Source organism: Bufo bufo, chromosome 1, assembly GCF_905171765.1.
Source record: "Bufo bufo chromosome 1, aBufBuf1.1, whole genome shotgun sequence".
Taxonomy (NCBI): domain Eukaryota; kingdom Metazoa; phylum Chordata; class Amphibia; order Anura; family Bufonidae; genus Bufo; species Bufo bufo.
Genome location: NC_053389.1, coordinates 9,230,188 through 9,255,083, shown reverse-complemented (window position 1 = coordinate 9,255,083; position 24,896 = coordinate 9,230,188). Strand labels below are relative to the sequence as shown.

The following is a 24,896-nucleotide window of genomic DNA, read 5'->3' as shown; positions in this document are numbered from 1 at the left end:
TTCAATAGAAGCTGATGACCAGTGGTGGTGGAGGTGGTCATGGTGGCACCATTGATGATTTTCTATGGGATAGAAGAAAGCCAACTTTTTTAAGAATACTAACCCAGTCTCCAATGAATACCTGGATACTTTAGGTACTATTGGGAATTACATGCAGTATTCCAGTGACCTCTCCGGCCTTCTCCATAATGTGGTGCTCCTCACTTCATGAGAACCAATGATAGACCCTCGGTGTAGGAGCACAAGTCTGGATCTCTGACAAAACGAGTTTGTATCCAAATTAAGGACACTGAGTTCTTCAATATAAATAGTCAGTCTTCTGTACAAGTCTTAGTGCTTTCTGAAGGATACCGCTAGGGAAAGCGCCTTATTATAGCATATATTAAGGTAATGAGAAAGGCCGGGAGCCTTAAGTCTGTGTTTAGTCTTGTGGAGCTACTGACCACGGTGCTAGGGCTGCTGGTCTCCCGGGTAAAGTTATTGCAGTAGCTTCCTGCGCAGCACTGGATCTCTGAAATGTTGGGGACTCCCATTGTTGGGAACGTAGATGAACAGAAGGCCACGGAACTGCAACCCTTCATGACCGTCTTCCGGTTCTGATCTAGAAAGGAACAAATGGAAAACCAAGTCAAACCCATTTATCTAAGGAGATATGGCTGTCAAACTAAGTCTACTTTCACACTGGCGTTTTGGCTTTCCGTTTGTGAGATCCGTTCCGGGCTCAGCGGTCCAAAACGGATCAGTTTGGCCCTAATGCATTCTGAATGGAAAGGGATCCGCTCAGAACGCATCAGTTTACCTCCGATCAGTCTCCATTCTGCTTCGGAGGTGGACACCAAAACGCTTGGTGTCCGTCTGACTAAACTGAGCCAAACGTTTTCTATGACACAATCTGGCACAATAGAAAACGGATCCGTCCTCCATTGACTTTCAATGGTGTTCAAGACGGATCCGTCTTGGCTATGTTACAGATAATACAAACGTATGATCCATGACGGATCCGCACCGTACGCGAGTGTGAAAGTAGCCTAAAGCGAGTGACATTATTGTCTACGTGGTAGTAATCACCATCTGAACATGTGACAGCAACCAATGATTCCTCCAAGTCAAGTTCATGTAACCGTCTATATGGTTTCATGCAGTGTGCATTGAAGGGCGGAGGCGCGGGTATTTTGGGTGTAAACACGTATGATACCTGGGGCAACAACTGCCATATACTTCAAGCAGCTTCAAAGGAAGAAATATATTTTGATCTGTCTGTAAAATGTAATACACTGGTTTACTGATTCTCTACTACTCTATACAGTGGATATAAAAGTCTACACACCCCTGTTAAAATGTCAGTTTTCTGTGATGTATCATTTCAGAACTTTTTCGACCTTTAATGTGACCTATAAACTGCACAACTCAATTGAAAAACAAACTGAAATCTTTTAGGTGGAGGGAAGAAAAAAAAAAATTATAATAATGTGGTTGCATAAGTGTGCACACCCTCTTATAACTGGGATGTCGCTGTGTTCAGAATGAAGCAATCACATTCAGAATCCTGTTACATAGGAGTCAGCATACACCGGCCATCATGTAAAGTGTCTCTGATTGACCCCAGATAAAGCTCAGCTGCTCTAGTTGGTCTTTCCTGAAATGTTCTTGGTCGCATCCCACAGCAGAAGCCACGGTCCACAGAGAGCTTCCAAAGCATCAGAGGGATCTCATTGTTAGAAGGTGTCAGTCAGGAGAAGGGGACACAAGAATGTCCAAGGCATTAGATCTACCATGGAGCACAGTGGAGACCGTCATCATCAAGTGGAGGAGATATGGCACAACAGTGACATCACCAAGCCCTGGACGTCCCTCCAAGATTGATGAAAAGACGAGAAGAAAACTGGTCTGGGAGGCGACCAAGAGGCCTACAGCAACATTACAGGAGCTGCAGGAATATCTGGCAAGTCCTGGCTGTGTGGTACATGTGACAACAATCTCCCGTATTCTTCATATGTCTGGGCTATGGGGCAGAGGGGCAAGACGAAAGCCTCTTCTTACCAAGAAAAACATCCAAGCCAGGCTACATTCTGCAAAAACACATCTGAAGTCTCCCAGAAGCCTGTGGGAAAAGGTGTTATGGTTTGATGAAACCAAGGTGGAACTTTTTGGTCATAATTCCAAAAGATATGTTTAGCCCAAAAACAACACTGCACATCACCAAAAGAACACCGTACCCACAGTGAAGCCTGGCGGTGGCAGCATCATGCCAAGGGGCTGTTCTTCTTCAGCTGGAACTGGGGCCTTAGTTAAGCTAGAGGGAATTATGAACAGTCCCAAATACCAGTCAATATTGGCACAAAACCTTCAGGCTTCTGCTAGAAAGCTGAACATGAAGAGGAACTTCATCTTCCAGCATGACAACAACCCAAAGCATACATCCAAATCAACAAAGGAATGGCTTCACCAGAATAAGATGAAAGTTTTGGAATGGCCCAGCCAGAGCCCAGACCTGAATCCGATTGACAATCTGTGGGGTGATCTGAAGAGGGCTGTGCCCAGGAGATGCCCTCGCAATCTGTGGGGTGATCTGAAGAGGGCTGTGCCCAGGAGATGCCCTCGCAATCTGTGGGGTGATCTGAAGAGGGCTGTGCCCAGGAGATGCCCTCACAATCTGTGGGGTGATCTGAAGAGGGCTGTGCCCAGGAGATGCCCTCGCAATCTGTGGGGTGATCTGAAGAGGGCTGTGCCCAGGAGATGCCCTCGCAATCTGTGGGGTGATCTGAAGAGGGCCGTGCCCAGGAGATGCCCTCGCAATCTGACAGATTTGGAGGGTTTTTGCAAAGAAGAGTCAAAATGTGCCATGCTGATAGACTCATACCCAAAAAGACTGAGCACTGTAATAACAACAAAAGGTGCTTCAACAAAGTATTAGTTTAAGGGTGTGCACACTTATGCAATCATATTATATTATTTTTATATTTTTTCTTCCCTCCACCTAAAAGATTTCAGTTTGTTTTTCAATTGAGTTGTACAGTTTATAGGTCACATTAAAGGGGGAAAAAGTTCTGAAATGATTTATCTTTGTCTCATTTTTTTTACATCACAGAAAAATTTTAACAGGGGTGTGTAGACTTTTTATATCCACTATATGTACAAGAATATTACTACTATAATACTGCTCCTATGTACAAGAATATAACTATTATAATACTGCCCCTATGTCCAAGAATATAACTACTATAATACTGCCTCCTATGTACAAGAATATATCTACTATAATACTGCTCCTATGTACAAGAATATAACTACTATAATACTGCCTCCTATGTACAAGAATATAACTACTATAATACTGCTCCTATGTACAATAATATAACTACTATAATACTGCCTTCTATGTACAAGAATATAACTACTATAATACTGCCCCTATGTACAAGAATATACCTACTATAATACTGCCTCCTATGTACAAGAATATAACTACTATAATACTGTTCCTATGTACAAGAATATAACTACTATAATACTGCCCCCTATATACAAGAATATAACTACTATAATACTGCTCCTATGTATAAGAATATAACTACTATAATACTGCCTCCTATGTACAAGAATATAACTACTATAATACTGCCTCCTATGTACAAGAATATAACTACTATAATACTGCTCCTATGTACAATAATATAACTACTATAATACTGCCTTCTATGTACAAGAATATAACTACTATAATACTGCCCCTATGTACAAGAATATACCTACTATAATACTGCCTCCTATGTACAAGAATATAACTACTATAATACTGTTCCTATGTACAAGAATATAACTACTATAATACTGCCCCCTATATACAAGAATATAACTACTATAATACTGCTCCTATGTATAGGAATATAACTACTATAATACTGCCTCCTATGTACAAGAATATAACTACTATAATACTGCTCCTATGTACAAGAATATAACTACTATAATACTGCCTCCTATGTACAAGAATATAACTACTATAATACTGCTCCTATGTACAAGAATATAACTACTATAATACTGCCTCCTATGTACAAGAATATATCTACTATAATACTGCCTCCTATGTACAAGAATATATCTATTATAATACTGCTCCTATGTACAAGAATATAACTACTATAATACTGCTCCTATGTACAAGAATATAACTATTATAATACTGCTCCTATGTACAAGAATATAACTACTATAATACTGCTCCTATGTACAAGAATATAACTATTATAATACTGCTCCTATGTACAAGAATATAACTACTATAATACTGCTCCTATGTACAAGGATATTACTACTATAATACTGCTCCTATGTACAAGAATATAACTACTATAATACTGCCTCCTATGTACAAGAATATAACTACTATAATACTGCTCATATGTACAAGAATATAACTGCTATAATACTGCTCCTATGTACAAGAATATAACTATTATAATACTGCTCCTATATACAAGAATATAACTACTATAATACTGCTCCTATGTACAAGAATATAACTACTATAATACTGCCTCCTATGTACAATAATATAACTACTATAATACTGCTCCTATGTACAAGAATATAACTATTATAATACTGCTCCTATATACAAGAATATAACTACTATAATACTGCTCCTATGTACAAGAATATAACTACTATAATACTGCCTCCTATGTACAATAATATAACTACTATAATACTGCTCCTATGTACAAGAATATAACTACTATAATACTGCTCCTATGTACAAGAATATAACCACTATAATACTGTCTCCTATGTACAAGAATATAACTATTATAATACTGCTCCTATGTACAAGAATATAACTACTATAATACTGCTCCTATGTACAAGAATATAACTACTATAATACTGCTCCTATGTACAAGAATATAACTACTCTAATACTGCCTCCTATGTACAAGAATATAACTACTATAATACTGCTCCTATGTACAAGAATATAACTACTATAATACTGCTCCTATGCGCAAGAATATAACTACTATAATACTGCTCCTATGTACAAGAATATAACTACTATAATACTGCTCCTATGTACAAGAATATAACTACTATAATACTGCCTCCTATGTACAAGAATATAACTACTATAATACTGCTCCTATGTACAAGAATATAACTACTATAATACTGCCCCTATGTACAAGAATATAACTACTATAATACTGCTCCTATGTACAAGAATATAACTACTATAATACTGCTCCTATGTACAAGAATATAACTACTATAATACTGCCTCCTATGTACAAGAATATAACTACTATAATACTGCTCCTATGTACAAGAATATAACTACTATAATACTGCTCCTATGTACAAGAATATAACTACTATAATACTGCTCCTATGTACAAGAATATAACTACTATAATACTGCCCCTATGTACAAGAATATAACTACTATAATACTGCCTCCTATGTACAAGAATATAACTACTATAATACTGCCTCCTATGTACAAGAATATAACTACTATAATACTGCTCCTATGTACAAGAATATAACTACTATAATACTGCCCCTATGTACAAGAATATAACTACTATAATACTGCTCCTATGTACAAGTATAAAACTTCTCCTGGACCAAAATGGTATACCGGAATATATACAGTACTCACCAAACGCTTCCATGCATCGGATCAAGTAGCCTCTACACTCCACCGATTCTTGTGCATTTTCGGCGCACTCGTTATTTCCAGTCTCCAGACATCCATGACAATATATTCCATTTTTGTTATTTAGCACCTGAGCTGGGATGAAAAAGCAATAAACCACATGAGTATAAGCTGGATCCCCGTTATAGCCTCCAATAAAAGGTAAGGAAATTTGTGAATCCATGACGGTAATATTCTCCTGCTCCTTCTGGGCTTGTGAATAAGTGTTAAAGAGTTAAAGAACCGGAGTTTAAGACAAGGAGCAAGAAACTAAGTTTGGATAGATTTTCCTTGTGTGTTGTTTCCTTGATTCTTGAAAGTTCTCCAGTTACAGCGGTCGGGGGTCTAAATCTAAACTCCTATTTACTGTTTTCTTTCTTTACTGTTCATCCCCATCTAAACGTGTGCTCCATGGACCATGCTACTACGTGTGTGTCCGGTGCGATGTCTGCCTGCCTCGAAGAGCCATTCAATGGTGAATACATTTGCCCTAGATGCATGTTGCATATTTGGAAGCCCAGATCTTGGATCTAAATACTTAGGGGCATTGCAGACTTGGAGAGAGGCTTAGACCTCACTGTGCAGACACTGGCTGCGGTCAGTGAAATGGAGGTGGGTGGAGGATGGCAAGATCAGGTCAATAGGGGTAGAGGTGCCAGGGAGGCTAGTCATGAGTTGCAATGCCCTTGTAAATATGCCTCTTTGGCTGATATTAGGGACGAAAGCCCAGGGCCAGCAACACTGCAGCAGGGCAGTGGTCCTTGCACCCAGGAGGATGACTGCTGTAGGAAGGATGGGAAAAGGAGTGCAGCAAAGTTCAGACAGATGCTGGTGGTAGGAGACTCGCCGAGACCATGAATCCCATACAGTGTGTTGTCTTCCGGGTGCTTAGGTTCAGCATATTACGGATCAGATAGATTGCTGGGTGGGGCTGGGGAAGACCCGGTGGTCGTGGTCCATAATGGTACCAATGACAAAATCAGGGGGAGATAGAAGGTCTTAAAAATTATTTTAGGAAAATAGGAGAGAAGCTCAAGTCCAGGACCTCCAAGGTAGTGTTTTCAGAAAAACCACCAGGGCCACGAGTGTCACCAGATAGACAGTGGGAGCTTAGGGAGTTAAATAAGTGGCTCAGAAGCTGGTGCAGGAAGGAAGGGTTTGGGTTCATGTAGAACTGATCTGACTTCTCTGTCGGCTACAGGCTCTACAGTAGGGACGGGCTTCACCTCAATGGGGAGAGGGCAGCTGCTCTGGGGGAAAGAATGGTTAGACGGCTGGAGGATCTGGGTGGAGGGCGGGGGGTCATACTAATAAGGGGGTAGATAGTGTAGGTAGAGAGTGGGATAGAGCAGGGGACAGAGGGGATTTAGTTGGGGGATGGGGTTAGTAAGGAAAGTAGGGAGAAGACTGGGCAAAACATTACACCAATGTAAAATAGAGCTGCTGGCAACATGGACCTGTTACATACTAACAATATCAACCAAGGTACCCAAAATCCCAGATATTCACTTTACGGGAACTGAATGTGAGAACTTAAATAGTAATTTAAAATGTATTTTCACAAATGCCAGAAATCTTGTGGGCAAAATGAGGGAGCTGAAGTCTATGGTATTAGAGGAACACATAGATGCAGTTGGTGTGGCTGAGACATGGCTGAACTCTTCACATGACCGGGATGTTAATATTCAGAGTTTTACACGATTTAGGAAAGACAGGGTCAGTAGAAAAGGCGGTGGCATCTGTGCCTCTATGTGAGGAGTGATCTGAAGACAAGTGTGAAAGAGGCAATTGTGGGTGAGGGTGTTGAAACCTTATGGGTGGAAATACAAAGGGATATAAACACTGAAAAAATAATATGAAGGGTTTTGGAACCGCGCTGCTCTGAACCGAGTCTCCCGATAAACGTGGATAGCAGAGGATGAGCCCCTTTTTCCCAACACCCAAAGGATCCAATCTTCAAAAGATCTCCTCCTCTAAGGGTTCAAATGGGATAGGCAGAATAGTGAAGCACCCTTTGCAGTTTTTTCTTAAAAGGTTTTATTATACTCACAAGAGTAGGTAGACAAAAAGCATATAATACAAATGTCAGAACGTCAGGTTCCTGCCCGACCCGGGTTTCGCTGCCTCGCTTCCTCAGGGGCATCTACTGCGCATGCTTGCACTCAGGCCCTTAAATAGCCCAGCTGCTCTTAATCAGTTAGCCGGTGTGGTTCCGGAACATGCAGCAGTTTATAAAACACAGTTGTACATCTCACATTATCATTTTGTCATTAACATTCCTTTATGCATTCACAAACACATTAGATGTAAAAATAAGGAAAAAATCACTTCCTCTTTTATAAAAGTCATAAATAAAAATCATACATAAAAAACACAGATAAAAACATAGATCAAAAATAGGGGACCGATTCCCTCTATTACAAAAATAAACCACATATATATCCTTTTGGTTGCCGCACCATTACATATTATGTTTCAGCCTTATTCGCATTGTAATTATATCATCACATACCCAAAATCTACATTGCCGTTCCTTGTATCCACCCACTCCTAATGCATAATGCTGGTGTCCTCCACCCATTCTTGATAGCGTCATCCGGGTATCCCTTACCCCGCCTCCCTCCTCTGTCGTGCATAGCATGTGGCAGCACCGCCCAATTAAACGGTCCGGCAACCATGACGTCACCCACAGGTCCTTGAGAAGCCAAGCCAAAAGAAGGACAGATACCACCATGGGTGCGGACATGACTAAGTCCTATTTTAAGGAAACGGATGTGAACTCCTACATTGACACCAAGAGCTGTCATTACGGCCCATGGCTCAAGAACATACCGAAAGGTCAGTTTAAGAGGATGGCCCGTAATTGTACAGTGACGAGCGACTATAAGACACAATGTGGGGTACTAAAAGGTAGGTTTTTGGAGAGATGTTATAATGAGGCTGTTTTGGATGAGTGTATACAGAGCGTGGAGTTAGAAAAAGGGGGGGGGGAAAGGAACAAACTAAAGAGATTAACAAAAAGGTGGATAGGGACTACAGATTCTCCTTTGTAACCAAATTCTGCTCCATGTCCGATAACATTAAGAAAATGGTAAAAAAGAATTGGGGAATTCTAAAGACTGACCCGATATTAGGAAAAACGATACCAACGAATCCCTCCTTTATTTTTAAACAAGCAGCAAGTATTAGAACAAAACTTGTGCACAGTGCCATCCCCCCAATAAATATTAAGACCCAAAAAAATGGAGGAAAATCCATCTGGTGCGGATTTTGCGCAGGTTGTAAGAACCGGAATTCGAAAGAACGGCAGAGATACACCAATTCTATAACATCAAAAAAGAATGGGGCTGATTTCCGTATAAGAGGAGATTGCTCGTGCGAAAAAGAGGGTATGGTATACGTGCTGGAGTGCCCTTGTGGGCTCCAGTACGTGGGCAGGACGGTCAGGAAACTGAAAGTCAGAATACAGGAACATCTACGTAATATAAAAAAAGGCCTGATGACCCACAGTGTATCAGCACATTTCAAATTAAAGCATGATAAAAATCCGCGAGGTTTAATATTTGTGGGAGTAGAAAGCGTTAAACATCACTGGCGAGGAGGGGATGCTTTGGCACAGATTAATAAGAAAGAGGTGGAGTGGATCTATCAATTAGGGACCCTACAACCAGGAGGGCTTAATATCGAATTTGATTTGAAACCTTGTATACTGTAACTTGTTCCAATTAGCGTAGTCTGGCTCTCCACCACCGCGCCTCCTAAGGACCTGTGGGTGACGTCGTGGGGGTGGAGCGATGATGCCCCAATAGACGCACGCCGGGGGAGGGAGGCGGGGTTGAGGATACCCGGATTACGCTATAGGAGGAATTAGGTGGAGATTGTATGGATATAAGATCTAGGAGTGGGCAGTGATATACTTATTTTATGCTTTAGTAGTCTGTCCGCACCCATGGTGGTATCTGTCCTTCTTTTGGCTTGGCTTCTCAAGGACCTGTGGGTGACGTCATGGTGGCCGGACCGTTTAATTGGGCGGTGCTGCCACATGCTATGCACGACAGAGGAGGGAGGCGGGGTAAGGGATACCCGGATGACGCTATCAAGAATGGGTGGGGGACACCAGCATTATGCATTAGGAGTGGGTGGATACAAGGAACGGCAATGTAGATTTTGGGTATGTGATGATATAATTACAATGCGAATAAGGCTGAAACATAATATGTAATGGTGCGGCAACCAAAAGGATATATATGTGGTTTATTTTTGTAATAGAGGGAATCGGTCCCCTATTTTTGATCTATGTTTTTATCTGTGTTTTTTATGTATGATTTTTATTTATGACTTTTATAAAAGAGGAAGTGATTTTTTCCTTATTTTTGACATCTAATGTGTTTGTGAATGCATAAAGGAATGTTAATGACAAAATGATAATGTGAGATGTACAACTGTGTTTTATAAACTGCTGCATGTTCCGGAACCACACCGGCTAACTGATTAAGATCAGCTGGGCTATTTAAGGGCCTGAGTGCAAGCATGCGCAGTAGATGCCCCTGAGGAAGCGAGGCAGCGAAACCCGGGTCGGGCAGGAACCTGACGTTCTGACATTTGTATTATATGCTTTTTGTCTACCTACTCTTGTGAGTATAATAAAACCTTTTAAGAAAAAACTGCAAAGGGTGCTTCACTATTCTGCCTATCCCATTTGAACCCTTAGAAGAGGAGATCTTTTGAAGATTGGATCCTTTGGGTGTTGGGAAAAAGGGGCTCATCCTCTGCTATCCACGTTTATCGGGAGACTCGGTTCAGAGCAGCGCGGTTCCAAAACCCTTCATATTGTATTCATCAGTGTGCACGACCTACCACACTACTCCGGGACCAGCAGCAGCGCAAGTAATCTGTCCGTGTTGGGATACAGGACTGACTTTTCATTTTGCTATTTTAACTGAAAAAATAATACTTGGTGTAATCTATAGACCCCCTAACATCACAGAGGAGACAGAAGTTCAGCTGTATAACCAAATAGAGCGGGCTGCAGAGGCTGGCACAGTGGTCATAATGGGAGATTTTAACTTCCCTGACATGTAACTTCTGCCTCACCTGCAAAGGGGAGAAGATTCCTCAACTTGCTGCAGGACCACTTTATGGAAGATTACTCTGGGGCAATGCTCTTTTGGATCTGGTAATTTCTAAAAATGCCGAACTTTTTGAGAACGCTACTGTTCGAGAAACACTGGGTGATAGTGACCACAATATAATTATATTCCCCCAAAACAATAAGAAGCAAACTCAGGCTGGGAGAGCAAATACACTGAATTTAAAAAAAAAAGCCAATTTCCCCGGGTTGAGGGCAGCATTTTAGGGCATAGACTGGGAGCAGATACTGTCATATAATAATACGGAGGATAAATGGGAGAACTTTAAATCCAGTTGACAGTATCAAGTCATTACACTGTTGACAGTTGACAGTTGAGTCATTACACTGAAAAATGTATTCCTGTAGGTAACAAGTATAAACAGCTAAAATTACCCCCCCCCCCCCCCCATGGCTTACAGCTACTGTAAAAAGGGCAATAAATGACAAAAATACAAATCTGAGGGGTCAGCTGTAGACTTTTAAGTTTACAAGGGGCTTAATAAAATATGTAAAAAGGAGATAAAATCTGAAAAATACAAAATGAACAGCAGGTGGCAGAACAGAAGTCTGGAAATAGGGTCGGCTGTGGATGTAGTGAGGTGAGTAGTAGCCTGGACAGAGGCGCGGCTGTGGATGTAGTGAGGTGAGTAGAAGCCTGGACAGAGGGACGGCTGTGGATGTAGTGAGGTGAGTAGAAGCCTGGAGAGAGGGACGGCTGTGGATGTAGTGAGGTAAGTAGAAGCCTGGACAGAGGGACGGCTGTGGATGTAGTGAGGTGAGTAGTAGCCTGGACAGAGGCGCGGCTGTGGATGTAGTGAGGTGAGTAGTAGCCTGGGCAGATGGGGAGGATGTAGTGAGGTGAGTAGTAGCCTGGACAGAGGCGCGGCTGTGGACATAGTGAGGTGAGTAGTAGCCTGGACAAAGGCGCGGCTGTGGACGTAGTGATGTGAGTAGAAGCCTGGACAGATGGGGAGGATGTAGTGAGGTGAGTAGTAGCCTGGACAGAGGGGCGGCTGTGGATGTAGTGAGGTGAGTAGAAGCCTGGACAGAGGGGCGGCTGTGGATGTAGTGAGGTGAGTAGAAGCCTGGACAGAGGGGCGGCTGTGGATGTAGTGAGGTGAGTAGAAGCCTGGACAGAGGGGCGGCTGTGGATGTAGTGAGGTAAGTAGAAGCCTGGACAGAGGGACGGCTGTGGATGTAGTGAGGTGAGTAGAAGCCTGGAGAGAGGGACGGCTGTGGATGTAGTGAGGTAAGTAGAAGCCTGGACAGAGGGACGGCTGTGGATGTAGTGAGGTGAGTAGAAGCCTGGACAGATGCGCGGCTGTGGATGTAGTGAGGTGAGTAGTAGCCTGGGCAGATGGGGAGGATGTAGTGAGGTGAGTAGTAGCCTGGACAGAGGCGCGGCTGTGGACATAGTGAGGTGAGTAGTAGCCTGGACAAAGGCGCGGCTGTGGACGTAGTGATGTGAGTAGAAGCCTGGACAGATGGGGAGGATGTAGTGAGGTGAGTAGTAGCCTGGACAGAGGGACGGCTGTGGATGTAGTGAGGTGAGTAGAAGCCTGGAGAGAGGGACGGCTGTGGATGTAGTGAGGTAAGTAGAAGCCTGGACAGAGGGGCAGCTGTGGATGTAGTGAGGTGAGTAGTAGCCTGGACAGAGGGGCGGCTGTGGATGTAGTGAGGTGAGTAGAAGCCTGGACAGAGGGGCGGCTGTGGATGTAGTGAGGTAAGTAGAAGCCTGGACAGAGGGACGGCTGTGGATGTAGTGAGGTGAGTAGAAGCCTGGAGAGAGGGACGGCTGTGGATGTAGTGAGGTAAGTAGAAGCCTGGACAGAGGGGCAGCTGTGGATGTAGTGAGGTGAGTAGTAGCCTGGACAGAGGAGCGGCTGTGGATGTAGTGAGGTGAGTAGAAGCCTGGAGAGAGGGGCGGCTATGGATGTAGTGAGGTAAGTAGTAGCCTGGACAGAGGGGCGGCTGTGGATGTAGTGAGGTGAGTAGAAGCCTGGACAGAGGGGCGGCTGTGGATGTAGTGAGGTGAGTAGAAGCCTGGACAGAGGGGCGGCTGTGGATGTAGTGAGGTAAGTAGAAGCCTGGACAGAGGGACGGCTGTGGATGTAGTGAGGTGAGTAGAAGCCTGGAAAGAGGGACGGCTGTGGATGTAGTGAGGTAAGTAGAAGCCTGGACAGAGGGACAGCTGTGGATGTAGTGAGGTGAGTAGTAGCCTGGACAGAGGAGCGGCTGTGGATGTAGTGAGGTGAGTAGAAGCCTGGAGAGAGGGGCGGCTATGGATGTAGTGAGGTAAGTAGTAGCCTGGACAGAGGGGCGGCTGTGGATGTAGTGAGGTGAGTAGAAGCCTGGACAGAGGGGCGGTGTGGATGTAGTGGGGTAAGTAGTAGCCTGGACAAAGGCACGGCTGTGGATGTAGTGATATGAGTAGAAGCCTGGACAGAAGGGCGGCTGTGGATGTAGTGAGGTGAGTAGAAGCCTGGATAGAGGGGCGGCTGTGGATGTAGTGAGGTGAGTAGTAGCCTGGACAGAGGGGTGGCTGTGGATGTAGTGAGGTGAGTAGAAGCCTGGACAGAGGGACGGCTGTGGATGTAGTGAGGTGAGTAGAAGCCTGGACAGAGGGGCGGCTGTGGATGTAGTGATGTGAGTAGAAGCCTGGAGAGAGGGGCGGCTGTGGATGTAGTGAGGTGAGTAGAAGCCTGGACAGAGGGGCGGCTGTGGATGTAGTGAGGTGAGTAGTAGCCTGGACAGAGGGGAGGCTGTGGATGTAATGAGGTGAGTAGTAGCCTGGACAGAGGGGTGGCTGTGGATGTAGTGAGGTGAGTAGTAGCCTGGACAGAGGGGCGGCTGTGGATGTAGTGAGGTAAGTAGTAGCCTGGACAAAGGCACGGCTGTGGATGTAGTGATATGAGTAGAAGCCTGGACAGAGGGGCGGCTGTGGATGTAGTGAGGTGAGTAGTAGCCTGGACAGAGGGGCGGCTGTGGATGTAGTGAGGTGAGTATAAGCCTGGACAGAGGGGCGGCTGTGGATGTAGTGAGGTAAGTAGTAGCCTGGACAGAGGGGCGGCTGTGGATGTAGTGAGGTGAGTAGAAGCCTGGACAGAGGGGTGGCTGTGGATGTAATGAGGTGAGTAGTAGCCTGGACAGAGGGGAGGCTGTGGATGTAGTGAGGTGAGTAGTAGCCTGGACAGAGGGGCGGCTGTGGATGTAGTGAGGTGAGTAGAAGCCTGGACAGAGGGAAGGCTGTGGATGTAGTGAGGTGAGTAGTAGCCTGGACAGAGGGGAGGCTGTGGATGTAGTGAGGTGAGTAGAAGCCTGGACAGAGGGGCGGCTGTGGATGTAGTGAGGTGAGTAGAAGCCTGGACAGAGGGGCGGCTGTGGATGAAGTGTTTCTGGATTTTGCAAAGGCTTTTGATACTGTCCCTCATAGACGTATAATAGGTAAAGTAAGGTCTATAGGTTTGGAAAGTATAGTTTGTAATTGGATTGTAAACTGGCTGAAGGACCGTGTCCAGAGTGTCCCTTGGCTGAACTTGATGGACTTATCTCTTTTTTTCAACCGTATTAACTATGTAACTACGTAACCTTCCCAGTGCATTAAAAGATTACATCAATAACAAATTGCATTAGTAGACACTGATGTAAGAGCTGTTCTGAGCCAATCTGCTGCTCCCTCTCCCCTCTCATGGAATAAACTGCAGCCGCATCCGCCTCTTCCCCCTCTTCTATTTACTGGTTTAGGTTAGAGTCTGCAGGAAGGGAAAGGCGGTCTACAGACTGTTGAAAGGAGAGCACGATGTCACCTATTTGGTCTAATATGGGGACATGTGCTGCTGATTTCGGTCATACTCACTGGTTACTTTGTTTTTGTTGCATTTATCACTGTCACAGCATTTAAGATAAGTGTAGCGTTGGTAACGTCCCGTGTTGTAGGCAAACAGGTCTGTACATGCAGAAGTGCTTCCTGATCCACAACCTTTTGCGTACGATGTTGCAGAAACTGCCCCTGAAAGATAATGTCGGCGTCTTGTTAGATTCACCCAGAATCCCACACGTAGTAGATACATTGCCTTCTTACCATCCCTCATTCTTTACAACGATGATGTCTCATGGTCATTTATTAGTTACTCCCCCAAGGTCAGAGCTGGCATGGTCATCAGTCAGTTGCTTATATCTAGTATATTCCTCACTTTTTGACTACCAGAAGACTACACCCTTAACCTCTAGTGACTACAGCTACAAGCTTCCTGATGATATTTCATCCTGGTATTGACTTCTTGGTTTGGTTGCATTGAATTGGAAGCGTGGAACCAAAAACTGTTTCTATGAAGCCACGGTCATTGAGAACAGTGCTCAGGAACCAAAGAGAGTGCATTAAGCAGGTGGAGAATATCTAGTTATGTTCCTACATACAGTAGTTACATAGGTGATAAGATTGAGAAAAGACACAGGTTCATTAAGTCCAACCTGTTTGTTATGTCATCCACCCGTGCCCGGCTCTGCCCTGCTACTTTGGTGCAGGCACTACTTCACTTACCCTGTGTCTGTCACAGCTTCAGAGCTCAGGTGTCTGTGACTCTATTAGGGGTATTCTTCATTGACCCTCAGCTCATTCTACAGTATTGCAAGGGTTAAAGGGGTTTTCTGAGACTAAAATACTGATGGATAGGTCATCAGTGTCTGATCAGTGGAGATCCGACACCCGGGACCCCCGCTTATCAGCTGTTTGAGAAGGCAGCGATGCTCGCAGTAATGCCACGGCCTTCTCCAGTTTTCCTTAGGCCAAGTGACAACACGTACATCGGTCACATGGCCTAGGCGCAGCTCAGCCCCATGGACGTGAATGGGGCTGAGGTGCAATACCAAGCACAGCCACTATACAATGTACGGCGCTGTGCATGGGGAACAAGGAGAAGCCGTGGCGCTCACAGGAGCTCCGGAGCCTTTTGAAAATAGCAGGTTGTTGGGAGTCCCTTGTGTCAGACCCCCACTGATCACATACTGATGACCTATTCAGTGGATAGGTTATCAGTATTTAAATCTCGGAAAACACTTTTAACCCTCCTTCGTTTCTGTGTGCAGCTGCTTCTGATGTGTTAATTAGTTCTGCTGTTTGTCTCATTCACTGCCCGAGAAATAGATTTTCAAACTTGCTTGATCCTGTAAAGGTGCTATAACCTGCTTGTCTGCCTGTGTACAGACTTCTGCCTGATTACTGGATTCTGACCATCTGCCGCCTGGCCTGATCACCATGTGCTGCCTGTCCAGACCTTTGGACTCTTTCTCAGATTCGCACGTACTCTTCCTGCCCCAACCTCAGCCTATTAGTGACTACCAGTATTGTCTGACAAACCAGTGCTTTGTAATATCTCTGTGGGTCTGCTGTCAACCACATCAGCATTACTCCATGAAGTAGCAGCCTGATGGCTCCCCTGCAACAAAGCCCAGATCCCTGTATCCCATGGTGAATCCCAGGTGACTGCCAGGATAACACCCTTAGGTTTAGGCCAAAGCCAAACCGGTTGGTTGACACAGTGCTTTTCCACCCACTGCCCATAATACTGTTATGCTACTGTGTTCATCCAGACGAACACAAAAACCTAATATTAGGATTAAACCTCCATACTGACTCAAATTCCTGGGTCATTGTCCCATCTCCTTCAATCTTGTTACCAGAACTTGTGTTGAATCAAGGACATACTGTACCGACAAAAAAATCTAACTGTGAAAAAGCTATGAGACCTATGAAGTGAACGACGTCAAAGTTCAGGTGGTCCCTATATCCTTCCCCAATGATAAAGTCAACCTTTGGTGGACCACATTATCTGGGATGAACTTTACATGGCCAACCCCTGTGGTGGCCTTTGAAGAGGGCAGAAGCTGAGTTCCAGTGAACCCTTATTTCATTTTCCCAAGGATGGTGTCAACTTGTGGTGGTTATTTATTTCCACATGGACCACGAGGTGAAGAAGGAGGCATCATCAACTCTCTCAATGGATGATGAGTAGAGATTGGTGAAGCACTTTCCAACTCCTGTATTACTTATCTGGTGGGCCAGAAGCCACAATAAGTTTTCATTTTGATTTTCTGTGAGACATACAGTCAGGGCCATACATATTGGGACATCAACACAATTCTAACATTTTTGGCTCTATACACCACCACAATGGATTTGAAATGAAATGAACAAGATTTGCTTTAACTGCAGACTGTCAGCTGTAATTTGAGGGTATTTACATCAAAATCAGGTGAACGGTGCAGGAATTACAACAGTTTGCATATGTGCCTTCCACTTGTTAAGGAACCAAAAGTAATGGGACAATTGGCTTCTCCGCTGTTCCATGGACAGGTGTGTGTTATTCCCTCATTATCCCAATTACAATGAGCAGATAAAAGGTCCAGAGGTCATTTCCAGTCTTCTATTTACATTTGGAATCTGTTGCTGTCAACTCTCAAGATGAGATCCAAAGAGCTGTCACTATCAGTGAAGCAAGCCATCATTAGGCTGAACAAACACCACAAACCCATCAGAGAGATAGCAAAAAGATTAGGCCTGGCCAAAACAACTGTTTGGAACATTCTTAAAAAGAAGGGAAGCACCGGTGAGCTCAACAACACCAAAAGACCGGGAAGACCACGGAAAACAACTGTGGTGGATGACCGAAGAATTTTTCCCCTTCATAACAGTTGGCCGGATCAAGAACACTCTCCAGGAGGTAGGTGTATGTGTGTCAAAGTCAACAATCAGGAGAAGACTTCACCAGATGGAATACAGAGGGTTCACCACAAGATGGAAACCATTGGTGAGCCTCAAAAACAGTAAGGCCAGATTAGAGTTTGCCAAACGACATCTAAAAAAGCCTTCACAGTTCTGGGACAACATCCTATGGACAGATGAGACCAAGATCAACTTGTACCAGAGTGATGGGAAGAGAAGAGTATGGAGAAGGAAAGGAACTGCTCATGGTCATAAGCATACCACCTCATCAGTGAAGCATGGTGGTGGTAGTGTCATGGCGTGGGCATGTATGGCGGCCAATGGAACTGCTTCTCTTGTATTTATTGATGATGTGACTGCTGACAAAAGCAGCAGGATGAATTCTGAAGTGTTTTGGGCAATATTATCTGCTCATATTCAGCCAAATGCTTCAGAACTCATTGGACGGCACTTCACAGTGCAGATGGACAATGACCCAAAGCATACTGCAAAAGCAACCAAAGAGTTTTTTAAGGGAAAAAAGTGGAATGTTATGCAATGGCCGAGTCAATCCCCGGACCTGAATCCGATTGAGCATTTCACTTGCTGAAGACAAAACTGAAGGGAAAATGCCCCAAGAACAAGCAGAAACTGAAGACAGTTGCAGTAGAGGCCTGGCAGAGCATCACCAGGGATGAGACCCAGCGTCTGGTAATGTCTCTGCGTTCCAGACTTCAGGCTGTAATTGGCTGCAAAGGATTTGCAACCAAGTATTAAAAAGTGAAAGTTTTATTTATGATTATTATTCTGTCCCATTACTTTTGGTTCCTTAACAAGTGGGAGGCACATATGCAAACTGTTGTAATTCCTGCACCGTTCACCTGATTTGGATGTAAATACCCTCAAGTTAAAGCTGACAGTCTGCAGGTAAAGCACATCTTGTTTGTTTCACTTCAAATCCATTGTGGTGGTGTATAGAGCCAAAAATGTTAGAATTGTGTCAATGTCCCAATATTTATGGACCTGACTCTATGGAAAGAAAAAAGCCCACACTCAGCTATCTCCTTCCTCAAGGATGATGGCAACCTGTTGTGGTTCACATTATCTCGGATGAACTCCACGTGGCCAACCCCTTTGGTGGTCTATGAAGAGGGGGAAGTTCTGAGTTTTAGTGATCCCTTATGCATTTTTCCCGAAACATGATGTTAAACAGTAGTGGTTCTTCTATTCCACATGGACCTTTAGGGGAAGAAGAAGGCATCCTCAACCCCCATGGTGGATATTGAGTAAGGATTGACTCTCCATCTCCAAGATGATGGCCAAGACACCTGACTTCTGAAGTCATTCCTTGGTTCATTTTGATTGACTCTTCATTTTCAGTCATGGTATGACTGTGATCTCCCATTATCTACACACTTAATCTTCATCGCCTTTGTAGATATCGTCAGTCGTAAAAAAAAAACATTACTAGAACTTTGAACTAAATTCCAAAACATCATTTCCTCGTCTGCAGCCAAAGCCCCGTGGTCCAGCTGGTACATTAACGAGAGCTGTGCGTTTTTCTCCATTAGGCGAGCACTGCAACCAGCAATATGTAAATAGCAGATCAATTTCATGGAGCGTTAAGACGAGATGGGATAAAAGTTTCTGATGCGCACATCAAAAACCCAATGGAAATGAAGCTGCAAGACTTTATTTATAATGACAGGGCAGCCGCCGGGACGTCTGATTAAATGGCCTCCTGGGTGCGTCACACTCTGACTAGAAAATAGGTCATTGTGGGCCGATCGCTGGCGTGCAGATGTTGACTCACAAGTAAAAGTCGAAGTCGAAGAAAAACTTTGGATGCCTGCACCTTGAGGGCGGATCATAAAGACAGCTGGGACACAAAGTTGAATTCAGGGAGAATTTTTCGAAGCAACCAAAGAAATCATTTACAGGAAGACTCCTAAATGTATAGAAAATAGAGACACAAATCTCTCCCCCCCCCCCCCCCCCCACAAAAAAACCCCAAAAAACACAACTTTACTATTTCTGTATGAGAGATTTTCTGACTCTATGTAGTTATATCTTAAAGGCTATGGACGCCGTTGGGGGCATCTTTTATGATTGAATTTAACCATTTTTTCAGTTAGTCTTCAGTAAAAAAAAATTAAAACCATTTCTGAGAAACAAGGGTTAAATGATCAGTCTGTTTTACGAGCTATGACTTTCTGTTTGCTTTGAATCCTGTCAGCTGAGAGATCATGTAGAGCTCTTATCTCTGATCTCCTGACCTATTAAACATTATAGTGAAATTCATATCAAACTGATAGGAATATGGCTTAAAGGGGTTATCCGAGCCTGGAAATGCCCCCCCATAAGCTGGGCCCCTCACACTGATTCTACTTACCTGGCTCCCCGCTCCTTGAGCCGCTCCTGGTCCCCGCTGCTTGGATGAAAACATCCGATTTCAGGGTGGGGACAGCCAATGGCAGGCAGTGCCGGGGACGAGCCTCCCTAGCGTCATCCGTTACTGCCTGCCATTGGCTGCCCCCACCCCGAAATCGGATGTTTTCATCCACGCGCAGAGAACGGCGCGGGGAGCCAGGTAAGTAGAATTGGTGTGAGGGGACCAAGCATATGGGGGAAATTTCCAAGCTCGGCTAACCCCTTCAAAAAAGTATTTAAGAGGTCAGGAGATCAGAGATACGAGCTGTGCATGAGCCGTCAGCTGATGGGATTCAAAGACAACAGAAAGTCACAGTTTGAAAACCAGCTGATTGTTTAACCCTTGTTTCTCAGACATTTTTAATAAAGACCAATTGAAAAAAATATTTTAAGCCCAAAATGAGTAGAATGCAATCATAACAAAATGACCCCAAAGGTGCACATAACCTTTATAGGGGTTCTCCAAGATTAGAAAACATGGCATCTTTCTTCCAAAAACAGTGCAACTCTTGCTCACTGGTTGTGGGTGGTAATGCAGCTTAGCTCTGCTGAATTTAATGGAGCTGAGGTGCAATACCAGACACAGCCTGAGCAGAGGTGTGGTGCTGTTTCTAGAGGAAATACAGACATGGCTGCTTTCCTCCTGAAAAAAGTCACTTCTGCCCATTCTACAGTTCATCTCCATTCAACTACAGACCTTCTAACTTCTGAGGGTTTGCTGCAACTGTCTCCAGTCCAAGCAATCCCTTGGTAGATGGGTGAAGTATGTTGATGTAGGCCTGGACATCCAGAGATGCCAGATACTGCCTATAGTCGTACATTGGATGACAACCAGATCTCTCACCGTTCCTCCACTCCGTAGTGACCAGGTCCACGCAGTGGTTGTTGACTTCATCGCAGAATGTAGTGTTCGATGTGGATGTGCAGGACAAGGAGGGGTTGGTGCTGTCACAAGTGTAGCAGTTCAAGCGGCTGGAGTAAACCGCATTAGCTGAGGAAGGGAGACAATGCGTTAGCCATACTCGGACATACTCGGATATAGGATGGGGAGAGCACGTGGACATCACACTAGGAGGGGGTGCTCGGGGCAATGTAAAGGATTAGGATGCACCAGATGATATTACACACGGACCTGGCCCCATTTATAGATAAGGAGCAAGTGACATTGCAGACACTTCCTAATAATCGTCTAGAACTCTATGAAGAACTGCTCGCCCAGTAACCTGGTGACTGGGAGGTGAATGGGAAGACGTGCCATAGGGGCCAGTGAAGAAGGACGCCTATTTCCCCGGCAGTGCACTGCGTACGGTACAATAGCTATGAAGCGACATTGCAGACACCGTGATCAGGAGGAGACCTCCAATGGACGGCTCCTATGTAATGGGAGCCACTGCATATGTCGCCCATAGGGTACCATGGTAAAAAAACAAAAACAAAAAAACATTTATTGCACTCAATGTTTGTTTGTTTTTTGTCCAGGTGGTACTTTTTACGGGAAAGACTGCCAGTTGTGTACCTATCAGGGCGGTGTTATCCAGTCACTGTATGGCGGTGTTATCCAGTCACTGTGGAGTTTTCATCCAGTCACTGTATGGAGGTGTTATCCAGTCACTGTATGGCGGTGTTATCCAGTCACTGTATGGCGGTGTTATCCAGTCACTGTGGAGTTTTCATCCAGTCACTGTATGGAGGTGTTATCCAGTCACTGTATGGCGGTGTTATCCAGTCACTGTATGGCGGTGTTATCCAGTCACTGTGGAGTTTTCATCCAGTCACTGTATGGAGGTGTTATCCAGTCACTGTATGGCGGTGTTATCCAGTCACTGTATGGCGGTGTTATCCAGTCACTGTATGGAGGAGTCATCCGGTCACTGTATGGAGGTGTTATCCGGTCACTGTATGGTGGTGTTATCCAGTCACTGTATGGAGGCGTTATCCGGTCACTGTATGGAGGAGTTATCCGGTCACTGTATGGTGGTGTTATCCAGTCACTGTATGGAGGTGTTATCCGGTCACTGTATGGCGGTGTTATCCAGTCATTGTATGGAGGCGTTATCCGGTCACTGTATGGCGGTGTTATTCGGTCACTGTATGGCGGTGTTATCCAGTCACTGTATGGAGGTGTTATACAGTCACTGTGGAGTTTTTATTCAGTCATTGTATGGCGGTGTTATCTAGTCACTGTGTGGTGGTGTTATCCAGTCACTGTATGGCGGTGTTATCCAGTCACTGTATGGTAGTGTTATCCGGTCACTGTATGGAGGAGTCATCCGGTCACTGTATGGCGGTGTTATCCGGTCACTGTATGGAGGTGTTATCCAGTCACTGTATGGAGGTGTTATCCGGTCACTGTATGGTGGTGTTATCCAGTCACTGTATGGAGGTGTTATCTAGTTACTGTGGAGTTTTTATCCAGTCATTGTATGGTGGTGTTATCTAGTCACTGTATGGCGGTGTTTTCCAGTCACTGTGTGGTGGTGTTATCCAGTCACTGTATGGAGGTGTTATCTAGTTACTGTGGAGTTTTTATCCAGTCATTGTATGGTGGTGTTATCTAGTCACTGTATGGCGGTGTTTTCCAGTCACTGTGTGGTGGTGTTATCCAGTCATTGTATGGCGGTGTTATCCAGTCACTGTATGGAGGTGTTATCCAGTCACTGTACGGCGGTGTTATCCAGTCACTGTATGGCGGTGTTATCCAGTCACTGTATGGAGGTGTTATTCAGTCACTGTACGGTGGTGTTATCCAGTCACTGTATGGCGGTGTTATCCAGTCACTGTGTGGTGGTGTTATCCAGTCATTGTATGGCGGTGTTATCCAGTCACTGTATGGAGGTGTTATCCAGTCACTGTACGGTGGTGTTATCCAGTCACTGTATGGCGGTGTTATCCAGTCACTGTATGGCAGTGTTATTCAGTCACTTTATGGAGGAGTTATCCGGTCACTGTAAGGTGGTGTTATCCAGTCACTGTATGGCGGTGTTATCCAGTCACTGTATGGCGGTGTTATCCAGTCACTGTATGGAGGAGTCATCCGGTCACTGTATGGAGGTGTTATCCGGTCACTGTATGGTGGTGTTATCCGGTCACTGTATGGAGGAGTTATCCGGTCACTGTATGGTGGTGTTATCCAGTCACTGTATGGAGGTGTTATCCGGTCACTGTATGGCGGTGTTATCCAGTCACTGTATGGAGGCGTTATCCGGTCACTGTATGGAGGTGTTATCCAGTCACTGTACGGTGGTGTTATCCAGTCACTGTATGGCGGTGTTATCCAGTCACTGTATGGCAGTGTTATTCAGTCACTTTATGGAGGAGTTATCCGGTCACTGTAAGGTGGTGTTATCCGGTCACTGTAAGGTGGTGTTATCCAGTCACTTTATGGAGGAGTTATCCGGTCACTGTACGGTGGTGTTATCCAGTCACTGTATGGCGGTGTTATCCAGTCACTGTACGGTGGTGTTATCCAGTCACTGTATGGAGGAGTAATCCGGTCACTGTACGGTGGTGTTATCCAGTCACTGTATGGAGGTGTTATCCAGTCACTGTATGGAGGTGTTATCCGGTCACTGTATGGAGGTGTTATTCGGTCACTGTATGGCGGTGTTATCCAGTCACTGTATGGAGGTGTTATACAGTCACTGTGGAGTTTTTATTCAGTCATTGTATGACGGTGTTATCTAGTCACTGTGTGGTGGTGTTATCCAGTCACTGTATGGCGGTGTTATCCAGTCACTGTATGGTAGTGTTATCCGGTCACTGTATGGAGGAGTCATCCGGTCACTGTATGGCGGTGTTATCCGGTCACTGTATGGAGGTGTTATCCAGTCACTGTATGGAGGTGTTATCCGGTCACTGTATGGTGGTGTTATCCAGTCACTGTATGGAGGTGTTATCTAGTTACTGTGGAGTTTTTATCCAGTCATTATATGGCAGTGTTATCTGGTCACTGTATGGCGGTGTTATCCAGTCACTGTATGGTGGTGTTATCCAGTCACTGTATGGAGGTGTTATCTAGTTACTGTGGAGTTTTTATCCAGTCATTGTCTGGTGGTGTTATCCAGTCATTGTATGGCGGTGTTATCCAGTCACTGTATGGAGGTGTTATCCAGTCACTGTACGGCGGTGTTATCCAGTCACTGTATGGCGGTGTTATCCAGTCACTGTATGGAGGTGTTATTCAGTCACTGTACGGTGGTGTTATCCAGTCACTGTATGGCGGTGTTATCCAGTCACTGTGTGGTGGTGTTATCCAGTCATTGTATGGCGGTGTTATCCAGTCACTGTACGGTGGTGTTATCCAGTCACTGTATGGAGGTGTTATCCAGTCACTGTATGGCAGTGTTATCCAGTCACTTTATGGAGGAGTTATCCGGTCACTGTATGGTGGTGTTATCCAGTCACTGTATGGCGGTGTTATCCAGTCACTGTACGGTGGTGTTATCCAGTCACTGTATGGAGGAGTAATCTGGTCACTGTACGGTGGTGTTATCCAGTCACTGTATGGAGGTGTTATCCAGTCACTGTATGGAGGTGTTATCCAGTCACTGTATGGCGGTGTTATCCAGTCACTGTACGGTGGTGTTATCCAGTCACTGTACGGTGGTGTTATCCAGTCACTGTATGGAGGTGTTATCCAGTCACTGTGGAGTTTTTATCCAGTCACTGTATGGCGGTGTTATCCAGTAACTGTATGGCGGTGTTACCCGGTCACTGTATGGAGGTGTTATCCAGTCACTGTATTATGGAGGTGTTATCCGGTCACTGTATTATGGAGGTGTTATCCGGTCACTGTATGGAGGAGTTACCCGGTCACTGTATGGAGGAGTTATCCGGTCACTGTATGGAGGAGTTATCCGGTCACTGTATGGAGGCGTTATCCGGTCACTGTATGGAGGTGTTATCCAGTCACTGTGGAGTTTTTATCCAGTCAC

The 24,896-nt window shown here is 44.7% G+C and overlaps 1 protein-coding gene across 1 annotated transcript in view; it reads right to left on the bottom strand.

Annotated features, from left to right (window-relative positions):
• Positions 1 to 353: 353 nt before the first annotated feature.
• LOC120987310 (urokinase plasminogen activator surface receptor-like) overlaps positions 354 to 24,896 on the bottom strand; it is a 49,021-nt gene continuing 24,478 nt past the window's right edge. The window contains exons 5-8 of the mRNA XM_040415881.1: positions 20,807 to 20,953; positions 14,689 to 14,841; positions 5,666 to 5,797; positions 354 to 601 (exon numbers count right to left, since the gene is read on the bottom strand). Of these exons, the coding sequence (XP_040271815.1) occupies positions 354 to 601; positions 5,666 to 5,797; positions 14,689 to 14,841; positions 20,807 to 20,953 (680 nt within the window). The remainder of the gene's footprint in view (positions 602 to 5,665; positions 5,798 to 14,688; positions 14,842 to 20,806; positions 20,954 to 24,896) is intronic.